This window comes from Tenebrio molitor, chromosome 6, assembly GCF_963966145.1.
Source record: "Tenebrio molitor chromosome 6, icTenMoli1.1, whole genome shotgun sequence".
Lineage (NCBI taxonomy): Eukaryota > Metazoa > Arthropoda > Insecta > Coleoptera > Tenebrionidae > Tenebrio > Tenebrio molitor.
Genome location: NC_091051.1, coordinates 14344162 through 14371719, shown reverse-complemented (window position 1 = coordinate 14371719; position 27558 = coordinate 14344162). Strand labels below are relative to the sequence as shown.

Sequence of the window (27558 nt, the reverse complement as noted above, 5' to 3'; positions counted from 1 at the left end):
ATTATTTTACAAATGGCGATCCTTCGACAATGGTTAGATCGTAGAAAGTTGCCCGGGTTGAGTGTTTGGACTGGAAATGGGAAAAATTGCATAATTGGGTAATAATCGCGGCGAGATTTTAATAATCTCGGAAATTTTTGCGTTGCATTAATAAATGCTGCAGGCACGGATTCCGAATTCCGCCATGCATAACGACCGGATTAAATCTCACATATTTAGAACCGAATGTTTCTACAGAATAATGAGACTGCTTCATATTTTGCGGTTCTCACATCGCATAGAGTCTTGAGTGTTGCACTAACACTCCATAATGAGGCGCATTACTAAACCACGCGTTTGCATGCAACCTCACTAGTAAAGCAATCGACGTGGATAATAACTATTCGATTTGATACAGTTGGATTAGAGGCTATAAGCTATGTAATCGAGGGCAAGTCTCGCTACGCTTCTAGAATCGACGGTTCAAAATGATCAAACAAAAATGTTTTGTTACAATCATGCTACTTTGAGTTTCTTTACGTTCACTGCAATATATGTACGCTGTTATTTAATCTCGACAAAATTACGTAGTTACCTATTTTGTTCTTTGTTGGTCTTTTATTGGATCACACTGGGAGCGCTGATTTTTCTTTTGGAAACGTATGTAGACGTTTTTACAATAAAGCGGTTGCTCAACAGATGCAAGAAAATCACGTAATATGCAAATTGTACAATGTAACGTGTTCTTTGCCAACAAAATATCAAGTCTGATAGAGATTCACATAGGAAAAAAATTTAATATGAGGAGCAAGTGTTTTATTATAGAAAATATGTATTTCATTCTTCTGCTGTGCAGGCAACTTAAAACAATGATCTCTTTCCACTTTGAATTGTTGTACAGTGTGGAATAAAATGATTTACATCTAGTTACCTTTGCATTACCCTTGTAAAAATACGAAATGCCGCTCTACAAAAAAAAAAAGAAAGCCTAACCTCAAAATATTCCAAAATTCCAAATGTGATTTATTACGAAGGGATGATATGAATGCAAAGTAGAGATTGAAATTAAAAAGGAGCTAACAAAAGCAAGTCACAGCTAGTGTTGAAAGTGGCCACCAACGTTTGTTAATTCAATTTAGTAAATTGTAACAATTGTCAATTCGATTGATGACATTTATTGACAGAACTAATTACTATTAGTTCTACTGAGCGGTACAGGAAAATTTACATGTGCAAAAATTCCAAAGGTAACTACATGTAAATCATTTTATTCCACACTGTATTTGACATTGTAGTTTAACATGCAGAAAATTTTGGTTTGTTCATTATTTAAATTTTATTTGCTTTAATAAATTAAGCGAAACATTTTCACGCAAACCTAAATTTTTAATGAAGTTGGCGTTGGAGAGTCGATTGAGAACGCACCAGTCGTGTAAAAGCATAATGTTTAAACAGCTGATCCGTGATTTATTATCCGTAGGTATAGTGCGTTCACAATCGAGTCTTCAACGCCAACTTTGAGGATAAATTTTGAACGCACGATACATATTTATACAGGTTAAGTCACATAAGGTTTATTTCTGAATTTATTTTGTACGCAACCAAAAATACTGATGACGCTGACTTTTTGATACCGTTTATAATGTGATTTAATTTAGTAATCAACGTATGTAATTTGACTAAAAATGTCAAAATGACGTTTTCCTGTTCTGAATGATGAAATCAAAAATTGAATTCATCAACTGTCATTTTGACAATTTTAGCCAAATTACCTACATATCTACGTTGATTACTAAATTAAAACACATTATAAACGGTATCAAGTGGTCAGCGTAATTAGTATTTTTGGTTGCGTACAAAGTAAATTCAGAAATAAACCTTACGTGACTTGCCCTGTACAATGAGGGACATGGAATCCTGGGCAGTCTGCTATTGTCATTTCAAAAAGTGTCAATGTAAATGCATCTTTACTGTCATTATGATTGATATTTTCACAAAAACTGTCAAATTAACTTAAGCTTGGTTATGAGTAGCTAAGGTATGGTTTAGAACTTTTGACAACTGAATGACACATCTGCCCAGTTTTCCGTGTCCCCAATAGTACATATAAAAAATATAATTTATTTATGGAAATTTCTTTTTGCTAATTTTTATTTAAGTATTTATTTTGTAAACGACAAGTTGTGTTTTTCCAACTTTTCATGTACAGTTGCGGCCAAATAAAACTAGGCAGCATTTTTTTTATTGTAAATCGGAATTAAATATTAAATCACCTGAAAAATCATCTCCTAGGAGATAACATAAAAAATTATTTTTCAAATTGACATCATCCGTCACTGATATGTTGTGCCACAGGTATGGGTATCTGGTTACCAGAGAAACTTTCATTTTAAAAGCCTGAATTACCAAAATTTATAAAGATGACATAAAATGTCAATTTAGTGGTCGCTTTTATTTGGCCGCAACTGTACATATACATTTTTTAATCAGTAATAAAGAAAAATCCACTAGTTGGGATTGTGATTCTTGTAATACATCGTTCTATAAAAAATAATAAAAGGTATCTGAGTAAAATTTAACTTTTTTATTTTCCTTATCTGATATTCCATAAAACTGCTTCACTTTCAAATTCCTCCGACGAATGGAAGATTTATCTTGTTCTCTAAAAACAGAAATAAAATCCGGATCTGTTTGTTGATATCTTCCCAACGTTTTTGCTTGTTTACAAAGTACATGTATCTATTGTTTTCTTCGTCTTGTACCTTTCTCTTTCTCTAACTGTACGCTATTTTTCTCACGTCTAACCCACCGCGTACATTTTCTTTTCCTTATTTTCTTTTTTAGTAAAACTTGTTGCTAGCTATCGTTTCAGTATTTAATTAGTTGCTTCTGCTTTTTCATTAACATGTATATCACTTTCACTAGTATGTAATGTACTACCATATTTAGATCCGTGTAACATCCAATTACAATCATGAGAAACAAGAAATTGATTTTGCCAAACGGTATGACGAGATTGCCGAAAATATTGTTTTGTAACAGCTTATCCTCAATTTAGACTAATTTATTGCGGTTTAATTTTTTTTATATACTGGATCGGATAAGTTACATATTACACCATTAAAAAAGGATGATGAAGTATTAAATTACCACGTGTTAAACGTTAAACAGTTTGATAAAACAACGATAAAATCAGTGAACTGAGCTTAAGGCGACTCTTTTACTGACGCTAGCACTATTTTTTTTTTGCAGTTTAAATCCGATAATTATCAAGTTAACCACTAATTTTCATTAAAATCTCCACGCCTGAGGTTTTTAAATGTGGACACCATAAAACAGAACTAAAACAAATAATCGATCAGTCAAATTTGGAACTTGCTAACATTGTTACCATTTAAAACCACAATTAGCAATTAAGAAATCATTAAACATTAATTGGCATTTATCATCGAAGCAAGTAGTGTTATTATGTGATTTAGATGATGAATTATTTATTAAGTATTTAATGGGTTTGTGTTTGGGAATTGAGTCATGTCAAATTATTTAGGGTAAAAGAATTGCAAGCAGTTCTAAAATATCTTATTTTTAACGATTCTTAATGACCGAATATAAAATGTTAAAGCGGAAAGCCCCAATTTATGAGACCAATTTAATTTGGTAATAAATTCCAAGCACCTGTCTTTACTTTCTTGATTTTTGTTGAAGTATTCCAAAAATAATTGTCGCTTAATTTCTACGCTCTGCTACTGTTAGTAATTCATTTATCAATAAGGTTACATCGATTTGGGCAAATTTGGGTAAAAACTGGTTGCCACAATCCGAGTATCCTCCGATTGACTTAAATCGCTTCAGACTGAAACAAATTTGCGTCTCAACTTGTTAACGAGAGAGATTTTGCAAGACTAGAGGACAAAGCCGATTTTCAGTCAAAACGTTTCTTTACTCTGACATTCTTTAAGACGTCAATTGCTGTAATCAGTCTCAAAACTAGAACACATTCACGTAAACCATCAAATTAAGTAATTTTTCATCATTACAGCTTTTGCAGACTTTTTATCTCGTTTTTAATTGGCAAACGGTTAACACTCTGATTGAAGCTGAAATTACTGAGTGACTCAGCTAAAAAGAATTCATTCCACAACTTCCCTAAGCCAAATTTGAAGATACACACTAGACACTATCAATACTACCAGCCAATTGCACAATAGGCAACCAGTTATACACCAAGTTTTTATTTCGATCCAATTAACACGTTATGTGTGATCATTAGCTTTTTTGCCTAAAACTACCGCATTACTCTGTCACGAGTTTTGCAACCGTTACAAAACTCCGATTTTAATTATTGTTGTAAATTTGGGACATGACTAAAATTAATTAAGTGCGATTTGTTGCGTAAGCGATTCTTTAGGGGCAGTGTCCGCTCTCAACTTGACATTTGGCTGGAAAACATATTACGCGATTATTGGTCTAGTTTTTTGGAACTGCGTGGAAAGTGCAGAAATTATCATCTGATCGTCGTTCTTCCTTATGGGCAGCCACATATAAAAAAAGTGAACGCCAAACTGTAGCTGCTGGCGAGGTTTCTTCCCCGGTGTGCACATCGGTGTTGATGCACAACTCAACTATTAGCTGTGAGCGAAAGTTGGGTGTGTCCATGGGAATTTTGGTATTGTCCCAAAAAGATGCCGCACAATTTTGATTGCTGTAATTATCTCGCAACAGAAGTATAAACGGCGAGAGGTGATTGATTTCTTTCCGAGATTAGTTTGCCGCTGTAGATTGTCTCACAAATTTCATCTTGGGCCTTGCACAACGCAGGAAGCCACCCGGAAACAGCGCAGCAAATATTATTTAAATGATAATGGCCAGTTTTATGAAGTGAAAAAACAAGCTATCTACCAGCTGTCGAGCTCTAAATGCTTCTTAATTACTTTGCTGCGAAGGAATTGCACTGATATTCAAACGGAACCATTCATTTATCACAACTCATTTTACACTAAGTAATGAAATAATGAATGCACTTTTGGAATTGGGTCATTTGCGAAATTCTCCTCGACGCTTTAATGCATCTAAAACAATCTCTTCAATTTCAAGTTTAAATTGCATTGTATTGTTTACGAAATCATTTTAATAATTGTCACTCGAGTGTTGAACCATTACTGGGTTTTTTTGCTTTTGGGGCGAACTGTCTGAGCATGAATGAGTTTTTTCTCAATGTTGGCACTAATGTACCAACGCTATTATTTATTTTATTGCTGTTGCATATGTTTATTTCCAAACTAACAATTATAGTTCAATTATCTTTGGACGCAATCATGTATCGCCTACAAGACAAAAAGTTGATGTTTTTTTTGATGTGGGCATTTAGGCAATAACAGTCACTTCCTCCAGCAATAAATTATGTTTCTGATTGCTGAAACGCCCAATCGGTCGTTGTTTTATCAGCTAGACAAATTCCTAGATCGAAACGGACTCATAAATTAATCCAAGACTTGGACACAGAATTCTTGGACAATTCTGCAACGTATTAAAAGAGTATTTAATGTGACTCTCTGGCTGAAAGCAAAATGTTTGTCCCAGAGATAAAAATGAGTTTCACCTGACAAACTTTCAACCTTTTAGTTTTTGTTTCCCCAATTTATTATCCCAATTATATCTGTTGTAAAAAGTGAGAAGAAATCTGGTCCAGAATTATACTATTAATTTTTTGTTGTTAAATATCTCTCGGAGGTGACAGAACTGACCTTTCCTTGCTAATCACGTAAGAGTGCATAAAAAATTAGAGCACATTCAACCATAATGGATTTTTTTCTTCGTGAAGTAAATGTGGTAAAATGCGGAATTTTAATGGAAAGAATTGCTTTGAAACGTTTCGGCTACTGTGAAGCACCAAAGCTAAATTAACAAACTTATAATGACTTAAGTCATTTGTTGGCGCTGTGGTCGCTAGATGGCGCAAGGTTATGCTGTCGATTTATCAAGTTGGCGTGGATGTCGCTAGAGTTCGTCCAGTCGACTGGATTCGAATGTTTGGAGGGAAAACAAAGAACAACGCAATTTCAAATTAAAAAGTGAACATTACTCATGTCTGGATAATTGATAAGGTGTGGCAAGATAATAGTACATTTAATCAAAACGCTAGATTCTCGCCGCTTACGTAACAAAAAATCACCATTGCGCACCAAGATCTTAAAAGCCTCCCGGAAGTGTCCATTAGAAGGTCAATTTCCTGTTGCAATATATTTCAACTTTCATAATAAGTGTCCAGTGTGAAACCGATGCGTTGACGGGGGTTGCAATAATCGGATGTAGGATCTCACTTTCACGCGGTCCTGCTGGTCGTCGACGTGCCGACGATCATGACTCTTTTATTATAATGAGGATAAACTGTCGGGTTGGTTGCGCTGATTGAGAACAATTTGCGAAATGTGAACCTCACCAGACCGTAACAATTAGTTCCGAGGGCGATTTTTAAGACAACAACCTCGCAAATTGTCTTCATCACGGCATCCCGTGAGTCTGTAATCGATCAAATTGTGTATTGATGGATGGTCACGACCGTCAAGGAAAAAAATCCGACAAGAATAAGACGGAAGGGATCGTGCCATGAGACTAGAAAAAAGAGGTGCGGTCTTGTAATGTGTTTCGAAAAAAGATGCACCTACTCTCACCTGTACCTATTACTAACAAATCAATTAATTTTAATGGATGCAGTTAAATAAGCGGCCATTTCGGGAATGCGGCAATGCAAGATGATTACTTGTATGATCGTTTTTGCCTTTGCTCAAGATTAATGCGTGGTGGTCTTTCTGTACCCGGTCTAGAGGAGTGATCCTATCAGGTTCAATTAGCTACGCAACATGTGTAAAATCGGTAAAGGGAACAAACTGCGGGCGTTTTTTCAATGTATTTTGTTTGTTTTATTTAGATCAGACAGCGAAAGTGTTTCAGATTCCCTTCACTCGGCGACTGGACTGCTCTTTGTATAACTTATTTGAAGCGAGGAAGAATATACCTCGTGTGACAATGCCTCAAGCACTGTGGTTCCGCTCAAATTCAATCGACGGCTAATGGGTCCTCCTATCTTACACAATATCATCGATTAAACTAATTTTTTCCGCCGAGTTAGCTTCCATGTCAGGAATTCGCTGAGTTGGTGTACTTATAGATCGACGGTCGGAAAATGTCGATTATTATTTGATAGAATCGGATTAAAGTCGTTGCAAATTCTTCTGGAGGGGTTTAATTAGATTTGGACGGCGAAATTCACTCAGGAGCAGTTATAGTGTTCTCGTTAATTATGCAAGCGGACTAGTTTTGTGTCCTCATTATACATATTTTGCTTCTTTTCGGTGCATTTTTTTAATAATTTTAATTTGTAAATTGACATTCAAAGAATGTTACAATTGAAGAGAAAATATAAAAGGTGACATAATACGATTTGCGTTATTGTTTATCCAGAAATTCTTGTTTAAATCTATTATCTAGATATGTGCGTGTTTACTATTTCTTATGCAACAAACAAAAAGAAAACACACTTGGTGGACAAATGAGTGTTGCCTTTATGTAATAATAAATTGAAAATATTGTTGTGTTCTTGTACTGAATTGATCTTTTCTTGTCGAAAGCAAATACTGAGGAGGGTATTGTAATTGAAAAGAAAATAATGGCTCTTGGAAGTCATTTCATTCGTTGGGTATTTTTGGTGGTCGACTACAATAATCAAATTATTTTTAAGTTGTGCATTTGAAAGTTGCTTTTTATACATATACTTACTTACTTCATAATAGTTATTTATGATATAAGTGTTAAAAGTAAGATTTTATTTTGAGAGAAGGGAAGATTTCGGAACGAGCGCAGCGAGTGGAGAAACCCCCCGAACAAAATAAAATCACTTTTAACACGAATATCATACACTATTTTTTCTACAAACAGTACAAACGCCATTAAAAACACCTAAAAAAACGAGGTTATGCTAAAAATATAATTGAAAGCAGGACGCAGAAGAGCATGGAGTGATGGAGTGTTGCCTACTTTCAACACCGTCCCTCGATTGTAGGTAGGTAGAGCTTATTATTCTGGTGTTCACGGGTCTTTCTGTACTGCTCTGTCAAAACGTCATTGTGACAAACGACTTGTCATTACTTTTAACACTAGTGGAAAAAAAATTTAATTCATGTAGGCCGTGTTAAAAATTGACTTTTTACTATACTAAGGACAACGTAACATTTTATCTGCCCCGCCCATTTCATTTTCTTAGTTACCAATCAAATAGGTTGTTAAGACGATCTGATTTACACAGTAAAAATTTCTGACATTCGAATTGTCTTAATGACATTTTATTTTTTAGAACCTAAAACAATAATTGTGGACTTGACAGCAAAATTATAACCTTAACATTTTTACGTGGCAAATGTGATGAAAAAGTATACAGATTGAATCTGCATTTGATTCTGATTGGTCAATTTTAGTGGGGGGCGGAGCAGATAAAAAGTTATAACGGCAATACTACAGTGCATTTTTTTTTAACTGTTGCCATAGGGAATTGCATGGTAAAACTTGTACCCCCTGTTAACTTTTGTTCTGATCAAAATATTCAAATCATTTTTGGAACAAAGTTGGAAGATTTTTTAAACTATCGGATAGATTACAATTCAATATCCTAAACTGTCGAAAAAGTTGTGAAAAAATATTTCTAGCGCGCCGGAATAATAGTACGTCGAGCGGCCGCCAGAATAGCGTTCCTGTCGGCTCAACAAGCACCTGAGACCTGACTATCTCCACTTTTGACTTTTGTCACTTTCATTTAAAAAATAAATAGCGAGATCTCCTCGAGGCTATGATTAAAATAAATAATAAATAAAAATATAAAACCTAATTTTTGTTCCCATATCGCCTACTACGTGTTTTGTCAAATTCTTTACGTTCATTAATTTCAACTTTGAAGAGTAAAATTAGTAAAATAAAACTGCTTGTCGTTCGTTGTTCAAACAGTATGCATTACATAGTCTTATTAATGATTTATTAAAAAAAAATAAAAATTCGCACCAAATCTGCAGTGGATCATAAGTTAACAGAGGGTATAATTTTTACCATGCAATTCCCAACAGCAACAGTTAAAAAAACGCATAAGAGGTCAACCAGAAACTGGGGAGGAATTAAGGGCAAGATTAACACGCGAAGAAACTTTCAAGATCGCTTGGGACATTGTCTAGCAGTCGAAGGAAAACACTTTAAACATTTCTTTTAATAATTTCTGTTAATTTTTAATAAATAAATGTTTACATGTTCTGCCTTCCAAAAGCTAATTAATTTAATCATAGCCTCCAGGAGATCTCGCTATTTTTTAAATGAAAGTGACAAAAGTCAAAATTGGAGATGGTCAGGTGCTGGTTGAGCCGACACGGACGCTATTCTGGCGGCCGCTCGACGTACTATTATTCCGGCGCGCTAGAAAATATTGTTTTTCTATTATTGATTCAAAAAATTGAAATTCACGCATAGTTATCGGTGCCTGAAGTGGGTCATTTTCTAACGTGTATTTCTTTTTGCATTGTTAGTAAGATCGAAACCATAGAAACTATACAAAACAGTGTGTGAAATGCGATTTCACGCACACGACTATTTCTGTGTTTCACTTCACGCACTGTATTTTATTAGTTACCTAGCAACATGGTCACTGCATTGAAACTTCAGAGTTCCTTCAAAAATTTGAATTTTTAATTTCAATTTTTTGAATCAATTATAGAAAAAATATTGTTTATATTTCGTGCGTGAAGATGTTTTTGTGCATTCAAAGGCTTATACTGCCTCGACCTTCGTCTCGGCGTAAAAGACCTTTTCATGCACAAAAAACACTCTCTTCACGCACTTAATATAAAAATAACTATTTCACAACTTTTTCGACAGTTTAGGATATTGAATTGTAATCTATCCGATAGTTTAAAAAATCTTCAAACTTTGTTCCAAAAATGGTTTGAATATTTTCATCAGAACAAAAGTTAACAGGGGGTATAAGTTTTACCATGCAATTCCCTATGGCAACAGTTAAAAAAAATGCACTGTATAGTGTTTGTAGAAAAATATTTTAATGCAACGTAGGAGGAATATGACGTAAAGAGGAATGTGTATAGAAAAATAAAAACTGGAAGGAGAAAAGAAGTAACGAAGAATTCGATTATATGAGTTATAGTTTATGTTGGAGAGAATTCATAAAGCGCAATAAACAATAATTTGTATAAACATCAAAAATCTGTTTTAACAAAGGGTAAATCAAAATGTGTGAAGGGAACTTATAAATGTTCGGCAACATCGTTAACGTAAAACTCAATCGGAATGGAACAGGAATAAAAGAAATGTTGAGTGTCTGCATTTTCTTAGGTACTTTAACAACTATGAAAATGGTTTATACCTTGTAATAGGATATATTTATTGTAATGCCTAAGTACTGAAATGGAAAATTCAAAAATAATGAGTGGGCTTGTTCAATGTTAGCCGGTCAGACTGAATACTTTAGAAAAGATTCCAATTTTCCAAATCAGGAAATGTTTAAATGAAATTACACGTCACTGCCACAATATTGGTCATGCAATATGGCAACACATTTTTGAAAATAAATAAAAAAGAAGAATCAAGTGTCTGAAACACAGCGGTGAACAATTTTTCCTTGAAAACAGAACTTTTGTTGTTATGTTATGTTTTTGTTTTATAATCATTTTTATAACATTTTAATCAATTGAGCAGACGAAATTTATTGTGGGCTAATTTAATTTTAATTATTTGTTTTTATTTTAAATTAGGTACATTGTCTTAATTAAAGCTCCTTGTAAAAATAAGGATTGTCTAAATTTTCTAAAAAGACAATCAAGTACTTTTATTTCTATAAATAGGTATATGAACTGTATAATATTTATATGATATATAAACTAAATTTTAAACAAATAAAAAACTTCTTCAAATCCAGAGCTTTTGGCCACAGTTCCCAAAACACTAGCAGCATTTCCTCTTTGGATAGTAATACTTATTCTTTGCTGGAAATAGCTAGAGGATTCGGGAACACCAGATTTTTCAAGGAGCAACTTGCTTATATCTTCAAAAAGCTCTTTCGGTTCTGGGCTCCATGGGTCAAAGGTTTCTAACGAAAAGGCGACAAAAGTATGATTTTCTTTAATGCTACAATATTTGCCGTGTTTTAATTTTTCGGCTGAAAGAGCAGCGGAAACCGATTTTCTGGAACAACCATCTAAATGTGTTCTACCACGTTTCCAAGGAATTAAGTAACCCCATCTGGTCTTTTACCATCTTCACGAAGCAATCCGTAAAGTTCAATGATACAAAAAATGTTGACCGAAGAAAAGGTACGCTTTAAAATATCATTTAAGGCACTGCGGCGCGGAATTCTACCAGCACTTTTTAAACACGAAAGACCATGATGACCCCATTTATCCACCTGAGAGCCACAAATGCAACTGCAACTGCAACTGTGGAGATGACAAGATTTCAGATCCAATTCTAAGAGCAACAGCTATTTGAAGTGTTTGACTGTCCAATAAAGTACCAAGGTTAGAAGATGGTAGAGCTTTTAACCAGGCTCCAGATTCCAATTCAGAAACAGCTAGCAGTCTTGCTTTATTGCGATGATCAGAAGAATTCAAAATTTCATTAAACTTTTTGTTGATAATAATTGGAGCATCCCAGTCTTTGCAAAAAATTACTATTCGGTTGTTCCATATCCATTTTTTTTTTTTTGGTTATTTTCCAATGATTTTTGCATGTGCCAATTGATCTAGTCCAGAAATAAAAATTCATTTTGGGGTGTATAATAAGCGAATTTGTAAGGTTTTTGTCTATCTTTCGGTTGATTCTTTTGGTCGTTTTTCAATGATCAATTGGTCTGGTCCACAAATAAAAATCCATTTTCGGTTGTCAAAAAACAAGCGAATTTGTAACGTTTTTTGGATGCTTTTAAGGCAATTAAATGGTCTATAGATCTTTGGATGCTTTTGGGGTGCATAAAATTTAGGGATTTTAGGTCTTTTTCATTCTCCCCCCTATGTAAGTGTAACTTTCTATTTTAATAAGGCGATTGAAAGCGAAAGTAAAACATGCTAGGGGATCAGTTGCTAGCTATGAAAAACTTTCATGCCCTGGACGACAAAAAAGGAAAAATGTCAAAAACATCATTCGTTGCACATCATTTAATGAAATTTTCATAAACTTGATTGTACCTACCGGTCTTTGGAATTGTTGGGTAACACACTTCTGCACGCAATATAAATGCAGCTTCTTCAGTGAAATGCATTTTAAACTAAAGTGGAACCAGAAATATAGTGTTTTTATGAGGGATGGAGTACACTAACTTGAGAGGGTCAGTTATGGCAGGGCAATAAACTTCTGGCACTCGTCGCGCGACTGGGCCATACCTACCTTTGTCTCCGATGGTCCATTTTCAGACGGCTCAAAAACATCTGTCATAGAAGATTTATAACTCTCTTCAAGTTGGTAATAAAATGTCCCCAAAATTGTAAAAGAAATTATCGACTAGAGTCCATAAAAACACTATATTTCTGGTTCTACTTTAAATTATGACCAAGTATTCAACGACAGCGATATTTGATAAATGTCATAAAATAAAGTTTTTGTACTGTTACTAAAGTAACGTTAACCAACAAGTCAGCTTATACTAATTTTATTATAATCACTGAATCATTGTATTTTATTAAATGTCGATGGGAGAATGAAAAGTTTAATACATTACACGCTGCGAAAGCTCTTTCACGTGCTTGGAGTTTTTAAAACAGCTTCATTTTTAGGATTCTGCCCTGTTTTTAAGTAAGGCGTCAAATATCCTGGTACCATTCTTCTTTGATTTGGTATTGTTTTTCCTTTTTTTGCATGCGCCAAATGGCTTGGTCCAAAAATAAAAAGCCATTTTGGGGTGTTTAAAAACAAGGTATCTTGGAAGTTTTTTGGGGTGCTCTTGAGGTAATTTTGCATGATTTTGAGTGATTTTCAGGAGTTTTTCCGTGTGCCCAATTTTTGGTGGTCTAGGTATTTGGGTACTTTTGGGGTTTATAAAAATTAGTGCTTTTTGAAGGATTAGGTCTTTTTCGGGTGTTTGCTTTTGGGAAAACAGCTAAATTTTTAGGATTCTGCCTTTTTTAAGACGCCAAATATTCTGGGTCCAGAAGTAACATTTTACATCCTACTGTTCAAATTTGTTCACTTCATTAGCAACCATTGTTACATCAACTCCAGAATAAAGTCGTAGGTGCAAGCCATGGTTGCAAGCACACTGCTTTGTAAATGTTTCTACGGAAATGGTCGAAAGGAGTACCTACCGGGTGATCAAAAAGGACTGTTTAAGTTGGCAATACATACAATTAATACCATCTTGTTATTCGGCTGTTTGTAATACTGCAACCGGATACGTCTTTTGACAGATATTTGACGTGAAATCAACAGCGACAAAATTGTAGGTTATGTATAAAAATGTACAAAGAAACAACTTGAACTGTCAACTTTCAGTGCGAAGTCGTCAACAATCGGAAGTTACTCCAGTTATACCATTTAAAAGTAAAAATCAGAATTGCCAACTCAAACAGTCCTTTTTGATCACTCTGTATATACCATTCACGATTGTTTCAAATTCGGTCTATCTATGAAAATCTGACATTTTAGTTGGCAGTATTGTGATTCGTCATAATAAATGTATTTTAGGTTATAATTCAACTGAACACTGCTCCGAGGTTATTACATTTTTTAAACAATTCACGCATTAGGAACAATAATCGTAAAATTTTAAGTGAAATGAAACATACATACGTACATATTTGTAGAGCAGTTCTGGGTAAATTATTATTAATTAAATTAATGACGAAATTGACAACAATGCGAATATTTAAAAACGAAACGTCATATAACAGGACCTGACGCTAATCTAACAAAATATCTTGGCCTGCTGCGTGTTTAAAACAATCGTGAACGGTTTATAATGTTACTACGTTTGTGACTACGGGCACCTTTTACCTTTGATTATTGTTGTTGCTAAACTGCTGGGATAATCAATGAATCATTTTTAACTCAGCAGCGTACTAGCAATTTCGACCAAATTCTCAATCATTTTTATAAGAATAAGATTTTTTTTATCTATGACTTTTTCCATCATCATCATTGATCACTCTGTATAGTACAGTACAGTCATGCTTTGCGTTGTAAGTGGCAAATTTCACAGCCAACTGCGATGTAATAAACATTTATAATAAAAAACCTGTATTAGTTGTAATGTAATTAATTACGCGGGCACTTATATAATCTTCATTTTCTATTTCTTTATGCTTTAAAAAATGTATTGGACATTACGTAATTATAAATTCATCTTTACTTTATATTACTCCATTAATGGGTACGTTCGGTCAATTTTTTGTATTACACATTTCTGTATTACTTTCATTATTTCCATATTTTTTTCATTCTTTATGCCTTGCTGTTTCTCTTGTTCTTTTCACATGCTATTTTGTTTCCACGAGAAGTCCAAGTTATATTTAGATTTAAAAGTTTAACTTACGTGTTAATTTTCTCTTTTTAGTTCCTACACATTGATGTCAAGTTCCTTAATTTTTCGTAAAAAATTTTTTTTAGAAGATATGTTTCGTTTTTAACAGTTTTAACCTTCCACGTCCGTGTCTGTTTATAATCTCTATTTTCGCCTTTTTATTGTTATTTATTCACGTTTTCTTCCTTGTTGAATTATGTATGTATGTTGTTCCTGCCTGTTTTTTACAATCTTGAAAATGGCCTCCAATTAAAATTTTATTTTATTTATCAAATACACAGTAAGGTATCAGTATATGTAATAACTTTTTATTTCAATACTTCTTTGTAGGATAATTAATGAATTTAGGTAATGGTATATTATAATACAAGTGTATAAAAAGCACGTGCGACGAATTATGGCCAGTTTATAGAAGCGAAATTAAGTTAATCATAATCAAGTATGAGATTAACTGAACACGCGATCAGATTGAACGAATCGAAGTTTCGATCGAATTCATGGGTTAATCGCGCATTAACATGTACTTAATTATTTTAGTTTAACTAAATTTTAGGAAGACTGCTGTATGACAGTTTTTGCTTTTTCGAAACCAATTGCAATAAAATAAAGTAATAAAAAGAATACTCCTAAGTCGGAAAAGAGAAAGAGCCTCTTACGAGATATGGAAAAGTAGTAAGCATGTGAAATATGAAAAAACAGCCGGAAAGAAACCGGAAAGCACCAGTTAAAATATTTTCTATTTTTTAGAAAAGTAAAAAATTAAATTGTAGAAGAAGGAAACATGCTTAAGAAGTTTTCGTTATAATTAAATTTAATTGATTCATTCCTTGGGGTATGAAAGAAATTCATTTACACTTAACAACGATTGATTGTACTACATTCACAAAATTGAACAGAAAAAGTGACATTCTACTGGTAAAATTAATAAGAGGTGTGAAATATTTTTTGATTGTGTGACAACTGTCACCTGCAGGTTTCTTTGGGAAGTACATTTTATTTCAAGGAAAACTGAACAATAAGCACAACTGATTACAAAAAAACTTGTTGATTGAATTTTTTTTTACAATTTAATAAGAAAATTCTTCACTTGAATCAATTTATTTTATTTTTGGAGAAATTTATAATCAGTCCAATTAAAGTTTCTAGTAGTTGTAGATTTTTTTGTCACATACTTGATTTATTCTTATTGATTACCGTTTACCTATTACCTATTTTTTGCCAGATGAGCAAGAGGATCTTTACTACTAAATTTTAGCGTGCTAGATTGTAGTTCAAACAGATTCTTTCACCATTATTAATTTGATTGAAAGTGGTAATAAAAACGTCCTTTTTAAACAACGTCTGACAAATTTTGCATTTGAATATTTATTTTATGAAATTTGAATCTTAATTTTAATTTGCAAGTCAATTATTTTTTAGTGATTTGAATTTAAACGATATTACCTTTCAAATTCCGGCTAACAGTGCAATGACTTCAAGATTATCATCCACGCCCCTTCATTATTTTCTTTACATTGTACAAAAAAACGCATTAAACATATGAAGCTGTAAGTGCGTTTTAACAGTTTGCTGATCACGGAGAGTAAAATATGGTAACATTTTTGTCAAATTGGGACTCGAGTGGGGCAAGAAGTGTTAAAAATGCTTCACTTCATTTCAGACGTCGACTGCAATGTCACTCACCAAAGTCACTGCAAATAAAACTTCGTGAAAGTCGTATAGAAAGTAAAAAAATGATAAAAAAGTTATGGCCCCAGTGTCAAACAATCGCGATTTTTGTTGCAAACTTTATCGTGAATAAAGGATGCGACCTTCTATTCTTTTACGAAACTAGCGATTTAAATGTGAAGCAAGTTCAAGAGACTGAGTGGTTATTAAGAGATTGTACTCTTGAGCAGTCTGTGAATAATTACTTTCACGTTCCAGCTTCCATCATTATCTCTCTTTCGAGGTTCAAGTTCATTTAATAAGGATAGTAGAAACGTGTTTCTGCAGAGAAGGTAAATCTTTGTTGTACTAACCACGTAAAAGGAAAGGTCGCTAGTAAATTTTTCAATTCGCGAGCAAAATTTCTAGTTCTCTCTCGAAACCGTAACAGTTTGTTAATTGAAACGAGAGAGCAGATTCGACGTTTTTGTTAATTCGTTGGTAATGAACTTCGAAGAAAGTGAAATGGAAGTGAATTTTAGAATTGTTGAGGAGTCTCCGGATATCGTAATTTTGTTCCGTATATAAGTAGTAACCGTCGGTGGTTTCCTCCAGTTAATAGCCTTCATTGACGACAAGTGTGTTATTATGAATCCTTTTGTAAGTAGCCGTTTGAACTTTAAGGACTAAATGTGGTAACCTGTGGTGATTGTGCACGCTTGTCGCAAACAAGATAAACATTTATCTATTGTCAATTTGTGCTTTCAGGCTGTTATTATTGCAATCTGCTGTTTGGCAACATCACAAGCACGACCCGGGTACGAGCATGGGGGGTCCACAATGCAGCTTAAAGGAGTACCCGACGAGTCACACTACGGTAAACTGACCTACCCTCATTTCGACGTCATCCATCTAGGAAGCGCCATCAAAGACAGTTTACCACCCGCGGTAGTCCACATTACCAAAAAAGTCATCGTCAAAGAACCACAACCCTATCCCGTCAAAGTACCGGTACCTGTACCTCATCCGGTCGAGGTCGCCAAACCTTACCCAGTAATACAAACAAAAATCATTAAAGTACCACATCCGGTACCATACGAAGTTATCAAGAAGGTTGCCGTACCTTTCGAAGTACCAAAACCTTACCCCGTCCCAACTGATGAATTCAAAGCACCTCATATTGAAGCACCTGTAGCTTCATACGGAGGTTCGTTCTCTGGACATGACCAGTTAGGAGGACACCAGCAGCTCAACGAAGTTTACGAAGAGAATCAACAAAGTGGAGGTTACGGTGGCGGCTACGACGGCGGATTCGAGGGGGGCGACAGCGCGGGTGGTTATTCCGCAGCTGACCAGTCGGTAGCCCACGAAAGTCAGGTGCAACCCCAAGGCATGTGGGTCCCCTTGCAGATGGGCCAAGTGGGGGGCGAGGGACAGCAGGCTGAAGAGCAACACTAGGGTGTCGTAATAAACCAAAATTGTACCTTTGTAGTTTCCTTGTTAAGTTTTTGTTTTTGTTGAGTCTTGTTAATAAATTTATTTTCTTTTCTAGTATCGGTGTGTTTGAATGCGATCGAAAAGTAGAAAGGAATTTCTACGTTTTTTGTAATCTGTTAGTAGGCTATCACTGACATTACGCGAAAGTTCACAATTATCGATTAACGATTAAATTATGTAGGTATGCATGCGCCAGCTGATTGGACATTTCACTTGCCCTTCTCAAGGTTGAACAATTTACAGACGCCCTTAATACATTTTTAATAATAACGTATTAGTTAAAGGAAAAAAGTACGAGTATGTTTTACGTAGGTTTCGTTTGTGTCCTCAAATTTCAAGGATACAAAATCGATGTGGTCGAAAAATTTGGCAACGCTGCTTACCAGACTTAAATTTTAAATTTACAAAAAAATTCATGGGAAATATCATTAAAATATATTTTTTTAATTTAAATTTTGTAGGGAAGTAAACAAAGTAGAAATAAATTTAAAATTATTAAAACAGTATATCAAACTAAACATCAGTAATATCTTGACAACTTTCAAATCTAACAAGTATTCAAATAAATGCGTAGTCAAACAAGCAATGATTTTCTCTTTCTTTCAAACGTAGCTCGGCTCATTTTTTTTTTCTGAAATACGTATTAATAGCCGTCCACTTCCTCTCTTTCGTTCTACATTTCCTGTTTCATTAAATATTTGACAGCTGATGAGTGATGATGCTAAGTCATACGGTAACGGAAACAAAAGCAGACACCAGATCACTTGAATACAAAATTTTCTGAACACACGTTATCCATTCACCCAAAGTATGTGCAAGTCATTCGGTGCGATTCTAATTCAACATGGTTATCCTATCCCTTAGCAATGTCAGAAATGGTTATGTAAACATTTTCTGGTTATATAAAGAGTCTTGTCAAAAAATGCTATTCTAATTTGCCAAATCATAACCATTTTTCTAACAGTCATGGTTATGAAGATTCTTATATAAACGTGTGACAAATGATCTTGCTAATTTGAAAGATGGACTTGGTTGCAGCAAATTTTCGTCTGCATTTTCAAAATAACGTGGAAAATGTTGAAAATCAGTTAGTGTAATACATATACATATAGGTCAAAAATTTGAATAATATGTACCTTTTTGCTATTACGAAGTTCTGTTGTGCTTTCATGGCCAGATTGAGATTAAAATATAAATTGATAAGAAATTAAAATAAATTAAAAATCACTAAAATATGCTCCTTCTCCAACGTTTGGACCATAATTTCCATTTGCTGGAAATTAGTCTTCTTGTTCCTTTTTTTTAACGTTAGCAGAAGAACGGCAAGAATCAATTTTTAAATTAATTGACGCGAGTTTGACGTTTGACTTAAGCAATGTCCACTAGCTAAGGAAACTGCGCATGCGCGACGCTTGTTGAATAACGATGTTCATAATAGACCGCGGCAATAACAATCATTGCTCAAATTTTGTGGGTAGAATAGGAGAAAATCATAAAATAGTTATCGACATTGTTACAACATTGCCAAGATAGCAATGTTGTTACTTAGCAATCTTGAATTAGACGAAAATCAGAATCGCATCGAATGTATAGTCCATTTTTTTAAAAACAATAATTATCAATGTCAAAATTCCCTCGAAGACTAGGCCGTACCACCCTAAAACCTTTAGTTTCTGTATCGTAAAATCTCCCTAGATCAAGTTTGAGGTTATCTGAATAATTTTCAAAAGTCAGAAAAGTTTCAGGTGTAAAGAAATTTTATACCAAAAGACAAGAAATAAAGACGATAATGACACTGAAAAATACAACTGAAAACTGAACATATTCAGTAGCTCAAGCGCTTTTACTTCAAACTGGCTGACATATAATTGACATTTTACGTTGCCAACCTAATAACGATCAAATAACTAGTGGCTCATACCTATATGACAACACCTTGACAATTGTTTTCAAGAAAAAATGAACTTTAGAAGTTCTCATAATTTTTTGTGTCTTCGATTTATCCCAATAATCTGCAAAAAATATTTAATTTTTTTGTTTCCATGGAAATAAGAAAAAACAATCAAGGTCATGTTGTCACATATTATTTGAAGTAAAACCGACATAATCTCACTTCTTGGAAATGCTGTAAATAATAAAGTATTAAATAATAAATAATTGCAAACCTGATCATTCAGAATTATGTATTATACCACTGACTGTTTTGTTTTGACAATTGTTTACTAAAAAATTTCAATTATAGGTATAGAATTTATTTATTATTTTTCTCTTAATTTTCTAACATGAGTTGACATTGCCCCATTGAGTTGTTCCGCGAATTTTGGGGCCCCAGTATATACAGGCTGTATGAAGTACATGTGTTAATTTTAACCAGTGGAAGAACTCGCCAATTTGTGCAAGTTTTCTCTATAACATTTGGCAAAATTCGAAAAAGTTTGCAAAATTTTTTAACCCCCAATTTTTATTAAATGAGTGGTTCTGCGTCTCTGTTTTATTGAAACCATGAGAATTTTAAGGCTCCGTTTCTATTACAACAGAAACTTTTCACTCTTACCCATAGACAGGTATACATTTTAATGGGAAATTTGTTCCAAATTTTAAATCAATTTGTAGCGGTTTTTCGTAAAAACGTTTCATTTAACAAGGTCTACTACGTGTTAAAATAAACACACACATTTTAGATACACCTGTACCTATATGTGAATTATTTTACACAAAATATTGATTTTCTTTTTAATTTTTAATTAACCACTTTTAAGGGTTTTGGTGTCACACAGTTAAATTGGTAGTCTATTAGGTGAGTTTTTGTACGTTCGTTGATTTAGAAAGCATCATTTAAACATGTTAGCAACTTTCCACCCTGTTAATTGTTACGAGGTGAAGGTGAATGAAAAAGATGAAACTGTATCTTTGCAACTACCGGCTATTAACAACATCAAAAATGTATTAAAACTTTTCTAAGATTTGTATCTTTATATTTATTTTTCTTATTTTACAACTTAGATCTTGATATAAATAGACCAATCGAACTAATTTCTAGGTTGAATGTCCATTTATGATTTAACAGAATCTTTTAATGTCATTTAAAATAATCTTTCGGTTAGAAATTTTTAAGACCACGCAAAAATAAACACGTTTTTCTCTTAACCGTTGGTGTAACCAATTGCATTTTAAACCTAGACAATATGTTACAATTATAACAAATTCACATTCCTCTGTAACCGACGATGTTATATTTTGCACTAAATGACTTAACTTCCCATAATAATTAGTCATTATTTACTGCAGGTTAATTGATTGAAAAATTGTAATTAAATAGGTAGTAAGTGGTGCATAATTTTTGAAATTAAATTTTGACTTTTACTTTAATATCCATGACATGAAATTGTTTTTATTGTGTATACATACATTTAGGTAAAAAAACCTGTTTTGCTTTCATATTGGTTAATCAAATTTTAAACTAGTTTAATTTTGTTAGTGGCAATTAATTAATTTAATTGCAATTTGTGTAAATTATTATTACTTATATAATTTTTAACACCTGTAGCATTTGTCGTCAAGAGCAAGGAATTTGTGATTTTTCGCAAAAGAGAAGGATCGCAAATTAAAAGACATTTTAATAAGAACATTTTATTAAGTAGAAAATAAAAGAATAAATATAATTTAAATAGAAGAAGACGAAATGAGCAAACATTGTGCAACAATACTGATGACAATCATTTTGAAACGGGTTGCGCTTCCCTAATGGAACCCGTGTCCGTAACCTCCTCCATAGCTTCCCAGTTCGAGTCCGTGACTCTCGAAACCACCGAACCCTTCGTGTCCCTTGACAAGAACTGGCACGTGTTTCTCGACGTAGACTGGTACCTTCACTGGGTACGGTACAGGCTTGTGCACTGGATAAGGTACTGGTTTGGGTACAGGCACTGGATGTGGCACTGGCACTGCAACCTTAACAGGTACTTTGACTGGGTAAGGTACTGGTTTTTCGACCGGGTACGGGACTAGTTTCTCTACTGTGACTGGGTAGGGTTTGGGCACATGAACGGGGTATGGGCGATCGACAGGCACGGCAACTTTGACCGGATAAGGAACCCCGACCTTCTTCACCACCGGGTAAGGTACGGGATGTGGTACCGGAACTGGAACTTCTTTGGTGATGGTGATGTGCTTGACGTGACCGTGCTCTTCAAAACCGCCGATTCCTCCCAAGCCGATTCCGTGACCCAAGCTGATTCCGTGGCCGAATTCGATGCCGCCCCCGAGTTCGTGACCGTATCCGTAACCTAGATCTAGAAGTCCACGTTTGTCCTTCTTCTCGGACGCTGCGGCGACTTTTTCAGTTTTTTCTTCGGCGGGTAAGGCCGATACTGCCACCAAACCCAGAACCAAAACTAGCGCACAACTCTACAAACAGAAAAGAATAATTTAATCCTGGTTGGGGACCACGCACACGATCACTTACTTGAAGCTTCATATTGGACTTTGCTAAACGACTGCTGACTGAAAGAGTCAAGTTGGTTGTATTTATATTTCTTGAGGTATATGTGTCAAAGTTTGCGTTTGGCTTTCTACATCCCCCCTTTCCTTGTGCGTAGCAATATCAAAATACAATGCCGCGACAGGCCAATACAGTTATTCTAATCACCTAAATATAGACCAGTTCCCAAAGTTACATAAAAATTGTGATATGTTGCATGAATTCTTCACATTAGAGTTACCCAATGAAGTTTCTTGTAGATCCGTGCGTAGCACGCACCTCATTAGTATCTTGGCTCGCATCATTACGCCGAGAGTAAAAGTCGACCTTGAAATCGTTAGGTAACTGAAGAGCTCTTCCGCAACGCTTGCAGGTTGTAGTTTGCGCTTCTGATGCCAAATGTTCTGATGATCTAAACCAACCTTCATCTTTCGGTTTCTACCAAAGAATTTCAATGTAATTAGCGGTGGCGAAATTTAGGGCATTTTCTGCGAAATGCAACGAATTCGAATTAACTTAATTAACGTTTTATATAATACGCATTCATGCTCGACTCGCTAAAACAACGCTCCATAATAATTGCAAATGAGCCAAGATATATCGCTTTGTCGTAAATTATTGCAGTCACAGGTTTTAAGATCCTTTGCGGTAACGCTCCTTTGGATAAATGACCGCGGTTAATGCACATCTGACTGGTCGTAACATCATGTCGTTGTGTTAAAGTTGCATCATATGGAATCTTATTCTCAGATGTACTTTCTTGAGAAGAACGTGCATCCGTATTGACAGCAACGATCTGCACAGAAGGAAACGGAATCAATAGAAATCAAAATATGTAAGAGTTGTTGTTCAACACGTTTGCCAAGCAGTGAAATAAAATTCACATTTCGAAGAAAATAGAGCGTATTATATGACTTCCTTTTATGTAATTTGTTTGTAAACAAATGAGTGTTGGAAACTCCTTAATTCAAAAACGAAATACAAATTGGTACCACCTGGTGGAAGCTCATGCCGACTCACAATTTGTGACAAGTTTAATTATCTCGTACTTTGACAAAGTCATTTGGCTTTCCTGATGTTGCAAATGTCGGAAGTGGTGTAACTCCACATTTGGAAACGGTTATTAAAAGAAATTTTTATTAATTACATTACGACCTTCCAAAATAGAAACTCCTGTTGCGGCAGGATTTTTGTTTGACAACATGTCATGTCGCAACTGTTGGATGTTACAACAATATCAGTTGAGAATATGACCGTGTTATATGAAATCGAGTTCTGGTCGTGTCACTGTCAAGGTAGAAGAGACAACAGGTTTAGCGATGCATAACCCAGAAAGGATGTTGAAGTGCAAGCACGAGTTTACCAAAGATGGTTCCGCTTATGCAACACACTCTATAGTTCCAATAATCTCTCTATCAAAACGTTGTCTAGACTGAATATTATTTAAAGTATGTACATATGTTTAACAGTCCACTGCATAAAAACTTGACCTCGTTGATATCTTTATCATAAATTCTAGTAAAACTATATGTTTCAACTTGCAGTATTTTAAACAAGTTGTTTAAAATCGCGACTCGTGTAAGTCTCACAGTTCTAAATTTGTTTATTTTTCTTTTCACTGTGTTATCTCTGTTATCGAAACAAGTTTATCGGGATCTCTTATACAGGAAGACAATTTTGCCCGGCTTCCTCTACGCATAAAATTAGACAGGCAACCTAGATCCATAAAGTTTGATAACTTGACTGTTGGTCCGCTGATCACACGAAAGTTAAAACCAGTTGAATTATCTAAAAATGAACACTTCCGTTTCTGCATGCCTTACCCTTTCACTAGCACCCTTAATTCTCCGACAATCGCACCCACATTTTTCCCATGGTCGTAGTACAATAGTGCAATTATTTGAATGGAAATGGAAAGATGTAGCGGACGAATGCGAACGCTTCTTGCAGTACAAAGGTTATGCTGGTGTTCAGGTAAAGAAGTGTTTGTTTAATTCTAGTGACAATTTAAACCGGTAGGTTTCACCACCGAATGAAAATCTAGTGATTGGGAATCGACCTTGGTGGGAGAGGTACCAACCCGTAAGCTACAAACTTGTCACCAGATCGGGAAACGAAGAAGATTTTCTAGATATGAGTCGACGTTGTAACATTGTGGGAATTAGGTCAGCGTTGTTTATTATCATGACTAATCACTACTGATGTGGAGTACTCCAGGATATACGTGGATGCAGTTTTTAACCACATGACCGCTGGCAGTGGTACTGGTACTGGAGGAAGTAAAGCGTACTATCAGGAGAAATTATATCCAGGCGTAGTTTATCATAGACACGATTTCCACAAGCCTTGTCCTATCACCACTTACCAAGATGCTGCTGTCGTTCGGAATTGTCAGCTGAAGGGCTTGTTGGACTTAGATCAGGCAAGTATGGGTTGGCAGATAAGATTTGAGTCTAAAGTAATTTAAGGGCCTTGACTCTGTACGCGGAAAGATTGTAGATTACATGAACCATTTGATAGAATTAGGAGTAGCGGGATTTCGAGTAGATGCAGCAAAGCACATGTGGCCAAGAGATTTAGATTATATCTACTCCAAGTTGGATAATTTAAATGTAAAGTTTGGTTTTGTCAGTGGTTCTAGGCCCTTCATTTTTCAGGAAGTGCTTGACGATGGTATAATTCTCGAGTTCTGTTTTTGTAGATTAAAAGATTATTGCTCCAGGACATGAAGCCATCAATAAAAATGAATACACCAGGATTGGACGAGTAGTGGAATTCCAAGTTGGTTACGAATTGAGTAACGCATTTCGGGGAAACAACAAACTGACATATCTCGAAAATTGGGGGCCTGCATGGGGTTTACTTAACAGTGACAAGGCAGTTGCTTTTATTGACAATCACGACACTCAACGCAACAGCCACGAGATTCTTACTTACAAAACGCCCAAACAGTACAAAATGGCAACAGCTTTTATGTTAGCGCACCCATATGGTACCACCAGAGTAATGTCCAGTTACGAATTCGACTCCATGAATCAGGGTGAATATCTTGTAACCATCAAGATTCCGTTGTGACACTCGTTGTTGTTAGGACCTCCGGCTGATTCCAACGGCAATCTGATATCTCCAGGTATCAATCATGACGGTACTTGCTCTAACGGATACGTCTGTGAGCACCGATGGAGGCAAATTTTTAACATGGTCGAGTTTCGAAACGTCGTGCATGGAACTGATGTTACTAACTGGTGGTCGGATAACAATCAGCAGATCGCTTTTTGCAGAGGGAATAAGGGGTTTATCGTTTTTACTAATTATGGGGATGTGGATAGAACTTTTCAAACTTGTCTGGAGCCTGGAATTTATTGCGATGTCATTTCAGGAGTTGTAGTTGACGGCAAATGTACTGGAAAAGCTGTTAGTGTGGTAGAAGGGGGATGGGCGTACATTGTTTTAGGAGCTCTGGAGGAAGATGGGGTCTTGGCTATTCACACAAAGGCAAAAATAATGTCTCTCAACGTTTGATTGCATTTATTTAGACAGTCAAGAAGAGTTCAAGCATTACTTAACAATATTAGACTAAATGAAACGTATTGATAAAATATTTATTATACAAATCGCTGATTTTGCACATTTATAAAACTGAAGAACCACAAATACACAATATTTATTTTTTTTTATTTAAAGATTTGCTAGGTACAGAGACTTTGGTGGCATTTGTCAATTCAGTATTTTGTGTTGAAGTAGTCAATATTTGATAGAAAAGTAATTACGGGAAATGCGTAATGGTAAAGCTGTAAGACGTAATTTGTTAAAAATAATAAAAATAAATTGAATGTATTTTACCGTGAAAAAGAGTTTGAAATTGATGGTGATTATTCCAGAGCATGATATAACGAATCTATTTTGTGTCTTTGTTAGAAAAATTTGAACAAGTGTTCTATTCTTTTTGTTGAAATGATACCATGGTAGGTTACACAACGACCAGAAAATATTTTCTGACTAGAAATGATAATAATATAAAATTGTTTAATTTGAAACAAGTTTACCTCATTTTCTAGATCTTGTCCAATAATCCCCAAAAGAGTAGTAACTAAAGCCATGACTATGCCGGAGGTTATTCCTCTTATATAGCTGCGAGAAGTAGATTTCTGCGTAAATTTCAACAAATTATGTTTCAATATAAATATTATTAAAGATCTTCTTACCACATAAAATATAAGACATACGATGACAACGATACCACAAGAAGTAAAATAAAGTATGGGATAATAAATTAAGTCGTTGATTTGTTTACCAAAGCTGAAAATGCAAGTTTGATAATATCAGCATAAAATAATGTTTCCGTACTATTCAAGTTTTTGATGATGCTTTAAGCATATTACGAGTTTTCGTCTGACCATTTCTTGGTAGATAGGATCCAGTATCACATCTAATTTTTTCTCATCATCATCTTTAATACCTTCTAATCCTCTATTGAGTAAGAAAAACTGAAATTTTAAGTGCAGCAGGAGATACAGTAAAAGGAAAATATTTGAAACGATAATCATTGCGATATGAAAAAAAGAGAAATAAAAAATTGTCAACACCAAGTTGCTCCATTTTCCCAAATTATCAACGCAGAACTTTACAGTGATGTAGAAGTCGTATTCGTCACCGAACCAGGGGAGTGCTAGAAAGGCTGTAGCTAGTGCAAAAATTGTTATTATCATAATGATCAGTTTAGCTAGTTTAGCTTCCATTTTTAATTCTTCAAAATGTTTGTCTCCTGCTGTATCAAGAGACCAGAAATTTGTCCCGATGTAATAGTGAATATGAAAGTACATTTTTTGATTTAAAAATAGCGTGGTGTAACTGAAAAAGGCCTAAATTTGTATAGTTATTATCTTATAATTGAGATATATTTTAATTACTTACTATGCAGGATCCCATACCGATTAAACTGTATCTTCTCCAAAAGTCACTGTTAAGCGTAGTCATAAATAAATATGATCCAATTAGAATTTCCACAGACAGAAACAGAAATAAAGCTCCAGCAAGGTATTTTTTCCATTTTGAATCAAAGACCAGTTTAGGCAATGTTAGAATATCGAGCAATATGTCATCTAAAAGTTTTATGTAAAACAGCGATGAACAGCACTTATTAAAGAACCTTTAAGTGAAGTATTCTGTTTGTTTCTTGTCATATTCTAGAGTGATCTAGACCAGACACATTAAAACAATGATTATTGTTAAGATAAAACCGTGGATTTAATGAATATATCAGGAACAAAAAATAAATTTATTTCTGGGGTAACGAGTATAATTTGAATTAATTATTAAATTATTAGTAATTATTAAATAAATAATTTGATAGTAGAAAGCTTTGGGAAGCGACAGTTGATTCCTAAATTAACTCGTAGGT

At 34.6% G+C, this 27558-nt stretch overlaps 4 protein-coding genes across 6 annotated transcripts in view; 2 read left to right on the top strand and 2 right to left on the bottom strand.

Annotated features, from left to right (window-relative positions):
• The window catches only part of LOC138134078 (loricrin-like), a 67429-nt gene that overhangs the window by 14798 nt on the left and 25073 nt on the right, over window positions 1-27558 (bottom strand). The window lies entirely within an intron of this gene.
• Window positions 16596-17734, top strand: LOC138134085 (uncharacterized). Its single transcript, XM_069052156.1, has 2 exons — window positions 16596-16840; window positions 16949-17734. Exons 1-2 carry the CDS (start codon window positions 16829-16831, stop codon window positions 17636-17638), a joined length of 702 nt encoding a protein of 233 aa, XP_068908257.1. The 5' UTR covers window positions 16596-16828; the 3' UTR covers window positions 17639-17734.
• On the bottom strand, window positions 21292-22291 carry LOC138134086 (zinc finger protein 512B-like). Its single transcript, XM_069052157.1, has 2 exons — window positions 22143-22291; window positions 21292-22084 (listed from the first exon to the last, which is right to left on the bottom strand). Exons 1-2 carry the CDS (start codon window positions 22152-22154, stop codon window positions 21419-21421), a joined length of 678 nt encoding a protein of 225 aa, XP_068908258.1. The 5' UTR covers window positions 22155-22291; the 3' UTR covers window positions 21292-21418.
• Window positions 23678-25834, top strand: LOC138134079 (alpha-amylase-like). Of its 3 annotated transcripts, none has more exons than XM_069052147.1 (6): window positions 23678-24131; window positions 24177-24322; window positions 24375-24579; window positions 24626-24830; window positions 24880-25197; window positions 25249-25834. In XM_069052147.1, the coding sequence occupies exons 1-6, from the start codon at window positions 23952-23954 to the stop codon at window positions 25677-25679; spliced, it is 1485 nt and encodes a 494-aa protein (XP_068908248.1). In that variant the 5' UTR covers window positions 23678-23951; the 3' UTR covers window positions 25680-25834. The 3 variants fall into 3 exon arrangements, with proteins under 3 accessions (XP_068908248.1, XP_068908250.1, XP_068908249.1); XM_069052149.1 differs by having other exon boundaries at window positions 24006-24114; XM_069052148.1 differs by having other exon boundaries at window positions 24039-24131; window positions 24202-24322.